The sequence below is a fragment of the Leptonotus elevatus genome, chromosome 10, assembly GCF_054856555.1.
Source record: "Leptonotus elevatus isolate MCC_2025b chromosome 10, RoL_Lele_1.0, whole genome shotgun sequence".
In the NCBI taxonomy this organism is placed as follows: domain Eukaryota; kingdom Metazoa; phylum Chordata; class Actinopteri; order Syngnathiformes; family Syngnathidae; genus Leptonotus; species Leptonotus elevatus.
In genome coordinates this window covers 9,530,564-9,544,959 of record NC_141248.1, presented here as the reverse complement: position 1 = coordinate 9,544,959, position 14,396 = coordinate 9,530,564, and the positions used below count along the sequence as shown (strand labels likewise).

General features: G+C 38.0%; 1 protein-coding gene across 2 annotated transcripts in view; it reads right to left on the bottom strand.

The window, feature by feature from the left end:
• The window catches only part of LOC147166959 (contactin-4-like), a 141,329-nt gene that overhangs the window by 46,123 nt on the left and 80,810 nt on the right, over positions 1–14,396 (bottom strand). For both annotated transcript variants that reach the window (XM_086087419.1, XM_086087420.1), the window contains exons 10-11: positions 9,915–10,044; positions 7,380–7,530 (exon numbers count right to left, since the gene is read on the bottom strand). In XM_086087419.1, coding sequence (XP_085943545.1) covers positions 7,380–7,530; positions 9,915–10,044 — 281 coding nt within the window. The remainder of the gene's footprint in view (positions 1–7,379; positions 7,531–9,914; positions 10,045–14,396) is intronic.

Sequence of the window (14,396 nt, the reverse complement as noted above, 5' to 3'; positions counted from 1 at the left end):
ATAGTGGTGAAAAATAAACTCTATCAAGCCATCCATTTTTCAAGCATCTACGTGTATACATACTAACATTATCCAAGTGGTATCAATTGCAATATCAATTGTTTTTTGGACGGGTTGCGACTGAGCGAAAAGCCCTTGAAGGGATCAACAAAATTAGCTGAATCTGAAACACGTTCTTTTAATCACAACATATTTTTGTTTTTCATTCAACGATATAGGTAATAACTGAGAAGTACAGTTGTGCTCATATGTTTGAATATCTATCAAAAATAATACTAAGAAAAAGGGCAGGGAGAATAAAAACAAAATACTTTATTCATCACTACATGAGCGGTGTCACCTTACAGCGAAATGCTAATGTCCGAGTTGAAATGCAGTCAGGTTGAAACGTGCAATCATGTTGTCGCAGGTGAGTGAAGGACATCACAGGTAAAACCACTGTGCAAATTCTCTACCACTTTGTTTGACAAGCAACAACACAGCTTTGTATGTATGCAAATCCTGGCAAGACACCGTGCTCACATACGACTGCTGTCCGAGTGGAGTCATGCATGCGTGCTGACAGCAATTGGGCGACCCCCGCATGCAGCGGGACCAAGCGAGGGCATAGCAAATCTCGAACCTTATGATTGCTGAATGCTATTTGCAAAACTTGGAATTATATCAGGACTTTAAATCATTTGATCTCCCTGGCCTTTGTCATCCCCATGAAGGTGGAAAGTACTTGATTAGCACTTTGAATTGAGTTAGCAGATGGTCACTTTGGCCAGCAAAAGCCCATTAACCACAATCGAGGCCTCATGCTGCTTTTTCACTTAGCTGCTCTGCAAATGCTCTCACACATCTGAGGACTGCATCACAATCTCCACAGGCTGACTGCATTTTTATATTATTTAAAAGTATTATCGTGTAAATAACGGATGGACAGCTCGTGGCTCGTGGGCCACATACAGCCACACGGAGTGTCCCCTTGATTACTGGTAATTTTTGGGTGTGTTTTTTTTCTTTTACAAAGCCAATCTTTTTTTTCTACAGTTTTTTCTTTCTTTTTATTTTTCTTAAAATAAAAATAAATAAATAAATAAATAAATACAAAGCCAATCTTAATCTACCGACCCCCCCCCCCCCCCCAAAATACACGTTTTCTGTGAAACACTAAATTAGAAGCCCCCATACAATCTATCTAAAAAATTTTTTAAAGATCTACAAAAATGCGGATTTGTTGGTGCCAAACTGCAATATACATCAACTGTAGGGGAGGGAATCTTTGGACACCTCACGATTCGATTACGGTTATGATTCAGGGGCTACAATTCGATTATGAAACAATTATTGATCCATTTTTTATTTATGATGCCGTTTTTTACACTACTTATTTCTTTTCATCTCACTAAGTATTGATCACTTGGTGCAATGAATAAAAAAAATGTCTCACGGTTCGGTCAGATCACGGATTTGAATCACGGATCAGATCATTTTTGGGATCAGCAAAAAAAAAAAAGATAAATATAAATTTCTCTTCCTTTTATATTATAAAACACTTGTTCCCATTAAATAAAAAGATTCAACTCAAATAATAAAATATGTCCATTTAGAATGTGGGAACACAAGCCATATTTGACATTTTAAGATGAATGTTTTTATTTATTTAAAGGAAAAAAAGTTTTATAAAGAAAATGAAGATGAAAATTATTCAAATTATCTTTTCTTTCTTTCTTTCCTTTTTGTTTAAACAAAGAAAAATACATCAAACTGCAATTTAAGGCACATACTCCTTCTACATGGAGAGTGAATGACAAACTAGCCTATGTTCACATGATTGAAAAAGAGGCAACGAAAGATAACAAAGCCACAGTTGTCGGACTACCGGTACTTTAAAAGCAGACAGCTGTGCACTCACTGCTAGCAGCTAGCGACTAGCCGCTAACACCGGAGACCAATCACTAGTGATGGCAAAATGAAGCTTCATGAAGCATTTGCGATATTTTTTGACTCCTCTAGATGGCACTCATGATTCAAAGATGCAATGCAAATGTAATCCATTTTCATTGCACTTGCCTTTATCTTTAAACCAAGAGCACCATCTAGAGGAGTCAAACAATATCGCAAATGCTTCATGAAGCTTCATTTTGCCATCACTACCAATCACCCAATGACGGCGTAATAAACTAGATCTTTCTTAGCGCCCTAAATTATCAATTGATATGATTTCGGGATGGCAATAATAATAATAATAATGATAATGGCAATGAAAAACTACGATAAGGCAAGTCGATATGTGTAGAAGGCAAGTCAAGCTTGCCGTCAGCCGGTCACGCCACCATTCAGGCCACCTTCAAAATAAAAGCGTCCTAAGGCTATTGCATGGCATCAACGTATTCTTTCTTAAGCTTTATTTTGAACTTAGCCTTTGTTCAGGCGGCATGGTAATTTATTGAATGTTTGTAGCTTTCTTGACAAGTCACAGACTAGCCACAAGTCATACAAAATGCTCTCATACATGCTACTTACATGGTCGATAAGGTTTTTGCTCTGCCATCACAGTGAATGTGGACTGATCTTGTTGCCGTCACGTGAACGTGCTTTTAAATTAAAAACAACATTTTGGATCTCACGGCGAGGTTGGCATCATCCATGTTTGTTTTCGTCCGCGCGCGCCGACGTGTGTGCTTCCCAAAGTGTCCGGGAGATGGCGGTACAGCGCTTCTGAGTTCCGCAATATTTTGAACCTTCTGTATACTTTTATTAACATATTTTAATCAGCGGAATGTGGACATTTGTGGCTCGATTCAGACTCGTCCATCGACGATGCATCTAAGAATCGGAAGTTTCCCCCACCTCTAATCAACTGTAGTTTTAAGGTGTAATTTGACCATTCACCACTAAATGGCAGACATGGCTTAGTTGCACTTACACCAGGTCTTATACTGCCCTATAGGCCTACTACAAGTGAGTGAGTCAACCAAATATCTTTTTTGTGAATTTGGAATGATGGGCAGAACAAACATAGTGCTTCAATAATATTGCAATTTTGAGTGAGTTGGTTTTATGAGGGGAAAAAACACACAAAGTGAGCTCTTTTGTTTCTTGTTCAGCAGTTTTATGGCATCTTTAAACAGTATTTTTTTCCCCAGGCAAGTCCTTTGTCATGGGACCCCCCTAAAAAAAACTGTATGTTGTGTTGTTTGCATCATCCTTTGTTAAGAATACAGTTGTGCTTGAAAGTTTGCATACCCTTGCCTTGCTTAGGGTATGTAAACTTACATAATGACACAAAAATGCTATGAATCCTCACCAAAATTCACATGCACATCTCTACTCATGTCGACGTACTCTTAGGGTCTGTAAACGTTCAAGCACAACTGTAAATATAATTTATATATTTTTTATATTTATATATGTTTAATGTAGATGTGAGTGTGTACCAGACACACAAACGCAAGGACCAGATGGTGGCTGATTGAAGTTTGCCATGAAAATTGGGAGTGGTTGCTGGAGAGGTGCCAGGCCATTTGCCATTTGACTGCTCTCCCTTGTGCATGTCCATGAGGATCTCATATGCTGATGTGTGTATTTCAGACTTCTGTATTATATTTGCAATAACAGGGTGTAAAAAAAATAATTCCCTTCAGTAAAACTAATGACATATTTTGATCATTATCCTCAGTGAAATACTCTTTAAGGCACATTGAAGCCGCAGTCCCCCTTATTCCTAAAATCGCCATACAATTTCAAACACCCATATAAATCCAGATGAACAATGGATGAGGGAAAATAGATTAAATGCTTATTTGTGTAAATTATGTTTGGAACGGTATGCAAGTGATGTAATATTTCTGTTTTTTATGACTGGCTGGCGATTATTACAAGTGTGTACGCATCTCTCGCCAAGCTGGGATAGACTCCAGCACACCTTTTACCATAGAAAGGATAAGCGGTATAGAAAATGGATGGTAAACTGGCTTTGATTTGCCAAATGCTGGCCACACAAAGCATGCTATGTTTTTTTTTTAATTCATTCCAATACTTGAAAAGTACAAATAAAAAAGTTGTATAATAGTAAAATAATAAATTTACATGTACATTATTTTTTGTATGTCAAATAATTTGTCAATAAAATATATCTAGGACTGATTGTTTTTTTTAAATAATCTATTAATTTAGATTAGACTGCTCTCCAAATTTTAATTTGTAAAAAAAAAAAAAAAAGGCTTTAAACGTAAACATTTTTGACACTGATTAAAAATGTTTTTTTACTTTTTTGTGGCACATCAAGTTTTGTGGTTTGAGATAATTTCAATTTGGGGTGGGGGGGGGGTTGTTTGACCTATAAAAGCTTGTCATGTGTTGCTGATCCTAACCCATCCATCCATCCATTTTCCTAACCGCTTACTCCCTTTTATTCATAATAGATTACTAAATATTAGGGGTGTAAATCTCTCCAATCAAGGCAATTCGATACACATCTTGATATATAGGGTGCGATCCGATACAAGGACGGTTCGATTTTAAAATGGAACGATTCGGTTCGATTTAGTAGGATTATGATTACAATTCAACCGGCTGACGGCAAGCTTTGAGCGAGCAACAATTCAAATTTGTTTTATGCGACTCGAGGGCAATATAGTTACATTTTGGAGTAGATTATATATATATATATATATATATATATATATAATATAATATTATATATATACAGTATAATATAATATTCCCGTTTTCATCCCTCCTCAGGTCGCGACAGAGAGGCTTGTTTGCTAATACTCGCTAGCAGTAGCATGCCGTGCTGGCAGATATAAGCAATGCGTCATTGGCTTGAAGCGATGCTGTGAATGAACTGTAACCAATCATGTGAGTCACTGGCCGCATTGAGGATTGTGGGATTACTGTATGCAAATTGCATATATCAATGTTTTTTTTTCTTCCCCTCCTCGTCATTGGCGACGTGGTGAACGGGGAGCGCGTACCCTGTACATTTCAGCAATTCTACCTGTAACATAAAATCGATTTATAACGTTTTGACCGGGCCATCGGCTGGTTCAAGCTATTTTTAGACAAATGTATTAGTCCGTGTGCCGGTGCACTCGCATCGTTCAAATTAAAACCGGATTTCCGGTTCAAATTGTTTTTTGTTAAACCCCTACTAAATATATTGCTATATTACATTATTGTTATTTTATTTTTATTATGAGAAGCTGATGCGCTAGAGGGGAAAAAATGAAGGCAGATTCAGAATCAGTGTTAAAAAAAAAAAGAAAAAGCAAATCTAGACAGGTTTCCTTGCGTCTCCAATACATTTTTTTTTTTAAAAAGTCTGCTTTCATGGAGGATTACAGAAATGAACATTTCCTGTTGAGAGGCTAAAATTCTGAGGATTTGGACGATACAAAATTGTCAAAATAATTATCAATTCACTTAATAATAATAGTAATTGAGTAGATTAATCAAGTAATCGTTACAGCTATAATTATGACTAAATCAATTACAGAATAAATGCTAAGATTAAAAATACCACAAATTATTATAATAACATAATTTACAAATTCTCTTTGTGATACTGTATTTAAAAAAAAATCTAATGTGGCTCTTAAGCACCCTTTGTCATCCATCTTAATTTATTTTGCAATTTAAAAGAATGCTGTGACACGTTTCCAGTTGTGTGGGATTGTTCCTTTTATGACTGTAGAGCAAGAAGCTGGAACGTCTTTTGTCAGGCACATTCAAGGACTCCAAATTATTCCATTGGGGGAGTTATGGTTCAGGTGGTGGAGTGACTGTCTCGCTATTTGGATAATAGTTGCTTGTGAGTCTGCGTGATCTGTGTGTGAATGGCCTGTTGACTTTCCTTCAGTGGAACGTATACCATCATCATTGTGTGAATGACTTAGAGGTAGAAATGTGCCACATAAATCCTCCCCATTTACCAGGTTGCTTTTCAATACTAAAAAACAATAAGGCTGATGGCACCCTAGTGTGTAATTTCCGGCTGTATTTTTGTAACAGGAGTAATGCAGAACACAAACAAGTGGATTGATGGTGTTTGTGCTCATTAGCTGCCTTTCTATGACGACCACAGTTGGGTGAATTTAACATATCAAGGCAACAAACATCGCTAAAATAATAATAATAATAAAAACAGATGGGCAATTCAACAAAATATTTGAGGTCTTGAAAATTGGTTTTCCTGCATTTCAGAAAATAAGAGTTTACAGAACGACCTTATTTTCACGACTATAGGCGCGCACTTAAAAGTCTTAAATGTTCTAAAAAATTGACGGTGCGCCCAATATTGAGGTGCGCCTAATAGTGGGATGCGTTTTACAAACCAAGTGTCGGCACTCAAAATCCAGTGGCTAAATTGGCCATTAAATGACGATAGTGTTGGTTTTAAAGTGCCATAGCACAACCCCCTGTTTGCTTTTAGAGCCATTGTTGCAATATACATACTTTACGCCCTTGTCACGGTTCTGGAATATGAAAGCATTGAATGTAAATGTGCAACATACAACCATAAATGTGAAAAGAAAAAAAGGTTTATGAAATATGTTGTAGTAGAAGTATATTTTTTGTGCCCAAATAAAAATTCAACCTGACACATGCATTTTTCATCAGATAGTGACAGTAGGCACAGTGAGTGAATACAGAATGTTCAACATGACAACCAATGAAAATTTCATGTCCCAGATATCCTGTCAGGTGTCAGTCGTGTCAGTCATGTCTTGATTTATTGTCAAATTAAGTCCAAACGGGTATGATAGCCGCACCTCAAAAAATCAGGGTAACATTTTAGGGTTTGGGTCAATTTCACTTTCAACTTGAATGGTGCACTGTTGGCATCACGACACATTCCAGCATAATGACAGTTTGAGCTCCAGTAGAATATCTTCGAATAAGGATTCAACTGTTTCAATGTGCATGGATTTGATTAACACTAGATCTCCCAGAGCCGTCATTTTGACTGTTCTCAAAATTTGATTAGTTGTTACTCTATTTACGTATATCAATGATATTTCTAGTCTTTTGACTTTCTCTCTCTCTGTATGTATATCATTACTACATTGGCATTTTATTTTATAAAAATAATATATATATATTTAGAAGTGATCACTACTTTACCTCCATGACAGTCAATTTGAGGGCTCTATTCATTTCAATGTACATCATTCAACGTGGAAGCATTCGGCTTTGGATACAAGCTAGATCACCATGTTGAATGAAAAAAAAAACCCAACCTATTCTACAGAAGAGATTTTACACCGCTACATTCTGAGAAGCTGACAGAGAGTCTGACGAATCACAATTTTTGCTTTGAGCAACAAGTGAAATTACTTAGAAGCAGAATTCTAGTAACCTTTCAGGGAAGGAAGTTTAGCAGTTACCTTTGACTTTCTTCTAGCGCTTCACTGCCCTTCCTCCAAGAGATCACACCCCACGGAGACATCTTGGGTTTGCACTCCATGAGCATATCTCCTCCAACCTTGACCAGCGTCTGGCTCCTCAGTTGGTTATGAGAGAAATCTGGAGCAACAGCTGAGACAGGAGGGGTAGATTTGTTATTTCATATGAAACATAGTCAATTACATGTTCGCCTTCTTCAAAATTCACCACATACTCACAAATATTTTTAGCTCGATTTTAATTAGAGAGTTTGCACTTGTTCTTTTTGAGCTTCAGTGTTGTTTGGATTTTTTTTCCTGCCTGTGACAGATGACAGATGTTCTTCTTTTTCCAAATATATTTCCAGGCCAGATAACAAATAGTAAAACATGTTACAGTGTGTCTTGGCCATGAGACTGCAGTGAAGTAACAAATATAAACTATTCCTGCCAAGGTTAACTTCTTTCTTGAAGTTTAAGACTACACAACAGTTACAATGGACATAAAATACTTTGGTGCAAAATAGAAGAAGTGCACATGTTCCAATTTGGTAAGCAATAGAGCAACATACCTGCACTGAGCTCAGCAAGCACAATCCAACTCATTTTGCACGGTTTTGATAAACATTACACACACACACACACACACGCACACATAAAAAAAGTTAGATTGAATAACAATCACAAACGAGGGGTTGGTGTGAGATTCAAAAGCAGGACCTCTGATTGGGGGTGGGTGGGTGTCACCTTTTAAATATGGTAAATTGAAAGGTTTTGCGGAGTATGACACCAGTCTTTGACATTTTGCCTTCACCTACACCACTGCACTCTGACTCCAATTACCCACGTTGTCAGAATGGCGAATGGCCATGTTCAGATTGGCAGCCCCAGATCTGACTTTTGTCATCCATATTGAATCTATTGCCTTGACGAAGTTTGAAACAAAAGTCACATGAAATGTGATTTAATCTTCACTGGAATGTCAACTCAGCATCTTTTCCACCTGACATCATGGAGACAGAGGAGGGAAGGCAGGAGAAGAAAACTAAGCACCACGACTCTTACCTCTATTTGTTGCTGCTTTGTGGATGTTGTCAAATCTCTCATTGCATGCTACATAGTGCTTTAACTGCATCTCAATGGAACCACTTTTGTATCAGGTATAGGCAATTTTGGTATTTGGATATCCTACTGAACATTTTAGCAAATGATCCATTATTCATATATATATATATATATATATATATATATATATATATATATATATATATATATATATATATATATAGTTTTAAACCACCAGAGTGTGAATGTGTGATTGCATGAATAATGTATCCATTGCGAAGCATCTTTGAGTGTCTAGAATAACGCCACATAAATCTTATTATTATTATTAAATTTAAACTCCACATAGCAGCAAACTGTATTTTATTCTCTAAAACATTAGTGAGTATAGGAAAAAGTGATGTCAGAACCACAGTAGTGAATTTGCTGGCTAAAGCAGCACATTTGAGTGAGCTTGGTTTGTTAAAAATAAATGATCAGTACGACTGTGTCAGGCTGTCAGCAAAAATGTGCAGATACATTTTCACCTATTAAACTGCCTTTGAAAAATAATCCGACAGCTCTCGCCAGCAAGATATGGGGCATTTGCTTAGCGGCTAGCAGCTAGCCACTAGACGCTAACGCTGGCAACAGGCACCGTATGTCAATGACAGCGTAACTTATTAGAGTTTTTTTAGCGTCCTTAATTAGCAACATGATTGTGATAACCCTCACTACAGTCGGGAAGATGAGTGAAGACAGCCACACCGCGTTGTTCACTACAAGTTCAGAATAAAAGCATACCAAGGGGTTAATGTTGATGTATTCTTTGGTAAGCTAAGGTTACGGACTGTCTTCTCGAAGGTACACACTAATAGCTACTCGAGGCCGAAACAATTGATTTCTTAAATTTTTGGGAATCAGGATACTTGAGTTACTCAAGGACTCGTTTTACCCTGATGGTTATAGTAGATAATAGTACCCCTAAAGTCCAATTGCTTCTACACGACACTCGCACGGTGACAAAGGAGATAAGCCCTGCAACTTGATTCATCTACGTAATTACTGTGGCAACCAAAGAAGACAAGTCAGTACAGCTCACTAATGTGTGGAAGCATCAAATTAGATCTGGCCACTTGCAAATGACATGAGTGCGGACAGTAGAGCTTCAAGATTTGATCCCAAAACATTAGATTAGCCTCCGGTCTAAACATAACAAGTGTGTTGGAAGATTGTCAACAAATGAAAGCTAACACAGGGGCAAAGTGGAGAGTGACAAGCCTCACAGGGTGAATGAGCTGCGCTTGTAAACAGAGAAACTAAAGTACATATTGTACATCACTGTCAGTAAAACACCATTTCCTTTTAGTGGCTAATAACTGAAAGGGCAAAGGACATCTAGTAAAATTGACCAAATGAAGTGGATGGTGCAAACTGGAATTAATTCATGCACACACATCTCTCACACACAAAGACACAATTACACAATCTTACCTATAACTCGGAGTTCGGCATTGGAGTAGACCTCGCCATACTTATTCCCGGCAACACACTGGTACATTCCCGTGTCCGACAGGGTCAAGCGACTGATTAACAACGCCCCATTGCTCACCTGTAGGCGCTCCTATGGACACAGAAACATGCCATTAATACACCAAGTTTCCACAGCTCATCTACATAAAAACAGCCGCAGGACCATTGAATTATGGTCTGAAAATAACAGACGTGGCAATAAATCTAGGATTTCATCACTAATGCAGGGAAAGGCTTGGGTGGATGGAGGCAGGCTAGCAGAAAATGACCCTAATCAATCTGCATGTTTATGAGAGTGAAATAAAACCATGCCGTATTTATATCAGTGACTGCACCACGGGGCCTGTTTTCCCTTCAGCAGGAGGGAGATGAGGATATATTCAAGGGTGGGCTTCATTCTGAATATTGGTGTACGGTGGACCCCTGCATACTACTGGTTGATGATTTTGTGTGTTGTTGTTTTTTGGGTCAATATACCGGTATGTTTTTTTTCATGGAAAACGCTTATTGGTGATATATCCATGCTTAGTCAAAATTTTGACTTTTTAAAAATATTTTTGAATGGGTGTCAATTATTCACTGATTTTCACTATTCGCGGGGAAGCCTTGTCTCTAACCCCCGTGAATAGCTTGGCTCCACTGTACTGCATTGTAAAAATTGGTTTTCTGACATGAGGTCCCAACATTTTTTTATTTTATGACTTGGGCTTTCTTTGTCAGCTGTCACGACTTTCCCACTCAGTGAAACATCAAACTACAATTTAAACAAGAGATGACTGGGAAGGATCAAATTAAATCTTTGTAGGATCAGCGTATGAATCCTGCAGCTTTTCTATCTGCTCCTTTACAATGCAGAATCAAGTTTTGAACAAAAAAAAAAACATTTTCACATTTTCATGCTCATTTTCAGGTCTGCTTGGTGTTGCCCTTCAGTTTTGATATTTAATTAAGGCTCGTTCACAGTGAATGTAGGCTCAAGGAAAATAAGATACAGTCAGAATACAAAACAAGGTTGAGTGACTTACTGAAGGACCAAAGAGTAATAAAGTGTTGGAAAAAGCTGATTTTTATTATTTATTGAGTGTGCATGCTATTCATTTATCAGTACTTCAAAACAAATGGTAAGGTTGTTTACAAACAACACTCAGTGGATTTATTGAATATTGTAGTTTATATTTATAATACCCTCCAAAACGTATTAGAACAGTGAAGCTGATTATTATTATTATATATTTTTTTGCTATCAATATTTGAGTTTGACTTTTAAGCGCTGAGTTGAGTTTAACTTAGATCAACAGTCACACTGCTATGGCTTCTACCCGTCAGCCCTTCTTTTATGTCAATGTTGCAAATGATGTGATGTGGTCGATGTAACCTGTAATAATGTGTCCGAAAGGAAAAAATATATATAACAAAACAAAACAAACACTTTATATGCAGCTATTGTGGTATATGTGGATTTGATACACAACTAAGATGATTGCACTAATTGTAACCAAACCAGTAGAATAAGTGAAATGGATAAAACTTAAAGGGACAGTGTGTAGAATTTAGTGCCATCTAGTGGTGAATGAATAGAATGCAGCAAGCTAAGTTAAAAGTCCATGCATTTTGAAGCACGCGCATTACGGTACCTCAGACAGAGACCACACCTTGCAAGCCTACCACCAATTACTACTCTCACAAAGTTCTTCTCCTTCGGGTATCCGCAGCAGAAAGATGGTGGCTAAACATGTCAGCCTCCTACGGCGACCTATTTAATCTAATTAGCTAGTACTAGACCTACGATTAAATACAAAAATGTACATTTATGTGATTTCACTTTTTTTCCCCACACTATTGAAATTAATACTGTGGTTTAAAAATAAATTGACATCGAAAAATTCTATACACAGTTCCTTTAATATTTGTTGCAAATCTTTTGCATGCAATAATTTCATCCATGCTGTCACCATCAATGAAGATTAATGAGCAGACCTGAGGAAGCAATGCAACTTTACTTTATTATCTTCACTGCGTTTTCACAGATGAGCCTGTATGCTTGGGCTAATAGCATATCATTTCCATTACTTTAGTAAAGGTTAATATTCATCTCATCAGACCATAAAATTACCAATCAGAATTTTTTTAGGTATGTTTCTGTAATTTTGGGCAAATTTGAGTCTAGCCTTCGTGTTCTCCTTGCAATATCATATGTTTCATTGAGACATGGTTGAACAAGGACACACTGGACACTATCATGACCGTGGAGGGTCTTATGGATATATATCTGTGCAGACCGCAAACTGTCGGAGCAGCAAAAAGAAAGATGAGGGGATGGGAGTGTTTTTGTTGTTGTTGGTTTTTTTTTACAACAGATGTAACCCTGGGGCTTCACTGTTAAAGAGCACCTCTGCAGTATGGACATTGAGCATCTAGCATTCTTCGGCCGACCTTACTATATACCTGGGGAGTTTTCACGTCATTGTTGTGATGGTGTACCGAATACATTCCTCCCCCTGTTGACGCTCCTACTGCGTGTGGATGCATCCACACCCAGAGGACCTTATCGTCAGATTCGGGGACTTCAAACATTCCTCTCTCTCTGCTACCCTCCCCAACTTTGCACAATATGCAGATTGCCACACAGGAGACTATACAATATTGGAGCTCATGTACTGTATGCTAATGTTAGAGACGCATATAAAGGTTAGAATACCACTGATTGTCACACACAAGTGGGGCGATTTGTTCTCAGTAGGTGCACTACCCCCCTCTTGAATGGTCTGATCACAACTTTTTCCATCTATGACCAATATACAGTCCTGCTCACCATTATTGGCACCCATGAAGGTAAAGTACATATTGTGGAATATCTTCTGAAAAAAAAAAATCAAGTAATTTATTTTATTTTTTATAGAGAACTTGTATTACATCTGAAAGACCAAATTATTAAAAAAACAAATTAAAACAATAAACAATGGGCGGGAAAAAATGGAAAACTTAAAATGTGCTCTGTCACTGGTATTGGCACCCTTCCCTGCAGATCAGTATGGAAACACAACGTGACTCACCTTTGGTAACTCACAAATGATGATTTTTTTTGTTCTAAATTGTCTGTGCCCAATTGACATAATTTAACTAATGAATGATGACTTTGAGGTTTTAAAAAGCCACCTGTTATCCCCCGTTCCTTAGTCAAAATTATGAAAACAAAGGAGCTGTCTGAGGACATCAGCAGTGCGATTATTCACAAACACAAGACCTCCAAATGGTATACAGCCATCTCCATAGATTTTGGTAGCCCTGTTTCAGCAATGCGTAGTGAACTTGTTAAGAAGTTTGACGAGCATAGAACCGTCAAGAACCTCCATGGACGTTGGGGGAAGAGAGAAATTGATGACAGAAGTCTTCGATGGTTGGTACGAATGGTGGAAAAAACACCACGTTAAACATCCAAAGACCTGAAAGCCAACCTGGAACAGTCTGGGATCATAGTTTCAAGAAGTACCATATGCCGCACACTAAGCCAAAAAATAGGGCTTCATTGGCGAAGACCATTTCTGAGACAGACATGAAAAAGAATGGCTAAGCTTTGCCAAGGAGTACCTGGACAAACCACAATTCTTTTGGGAAAATGTTCTGTGGACGGAAAAAAAGAAAATAGAGCTTTTCTGCAATGCACGCCAACAGTTTGCTTACAAACAGCAAAATGAAGCTTCCAATGAAAATAACACCCTCCCTACATTCAAGCATGTTGGAGGATCCATAATTCTGTGGGGCTGCTTTGCTGCATGTGGTACCTGAGGCCTTGATCGTAGGGGAACATGTCCTACCAAGTGTTGGACAGCTTGGTTTGAGTCGAAGGTCATGGTTCCTCCAGCAAGACAAAGACTCAAAGTACACATCCAAAAGCATACAGGAATGGTTAAAAAGGAAAAAAAAATACTGTTTCAAAATGGCCAGCAATGACTCCTGATCTCAATCTGATTGAAAATCTTTGATAGGAGCTGAAATATGTCATTGAGAAAAGAAACCTGCAAACATTCAAGACCTTGAACAATTTGCAAAGGAAGAGTGGGGGGGAAATACCAGCGGAGAAGTGCAAGAACAATGAGCAGGACTGTACATACCAAGCTCCACAGAAGAAGACCATGAAGATCTGGATTGAGGCAAGGGAGCATTTTTAACAACAGACTGTTTTAACACCAGAGAGTTGGGATAGACAAACCACCGTCGGAAGACCAGCACTGAGATTAAACCGTTTTTTCAATACAAACTCTAACTCACTAAATCCCAATTAACATGGCCCCACTTCTTCACACCTCTTGAGAAAAGTATTCTCTCCTCAGCTGCATCTCTTCTCACCTCAGCACCCCCCCCCACACACACACCTTCAGATCATGATTACCCTCCTGGTCCCCACTCACTACCTTTCCCTCTCTCAATAGAGAAGGCTAGGAG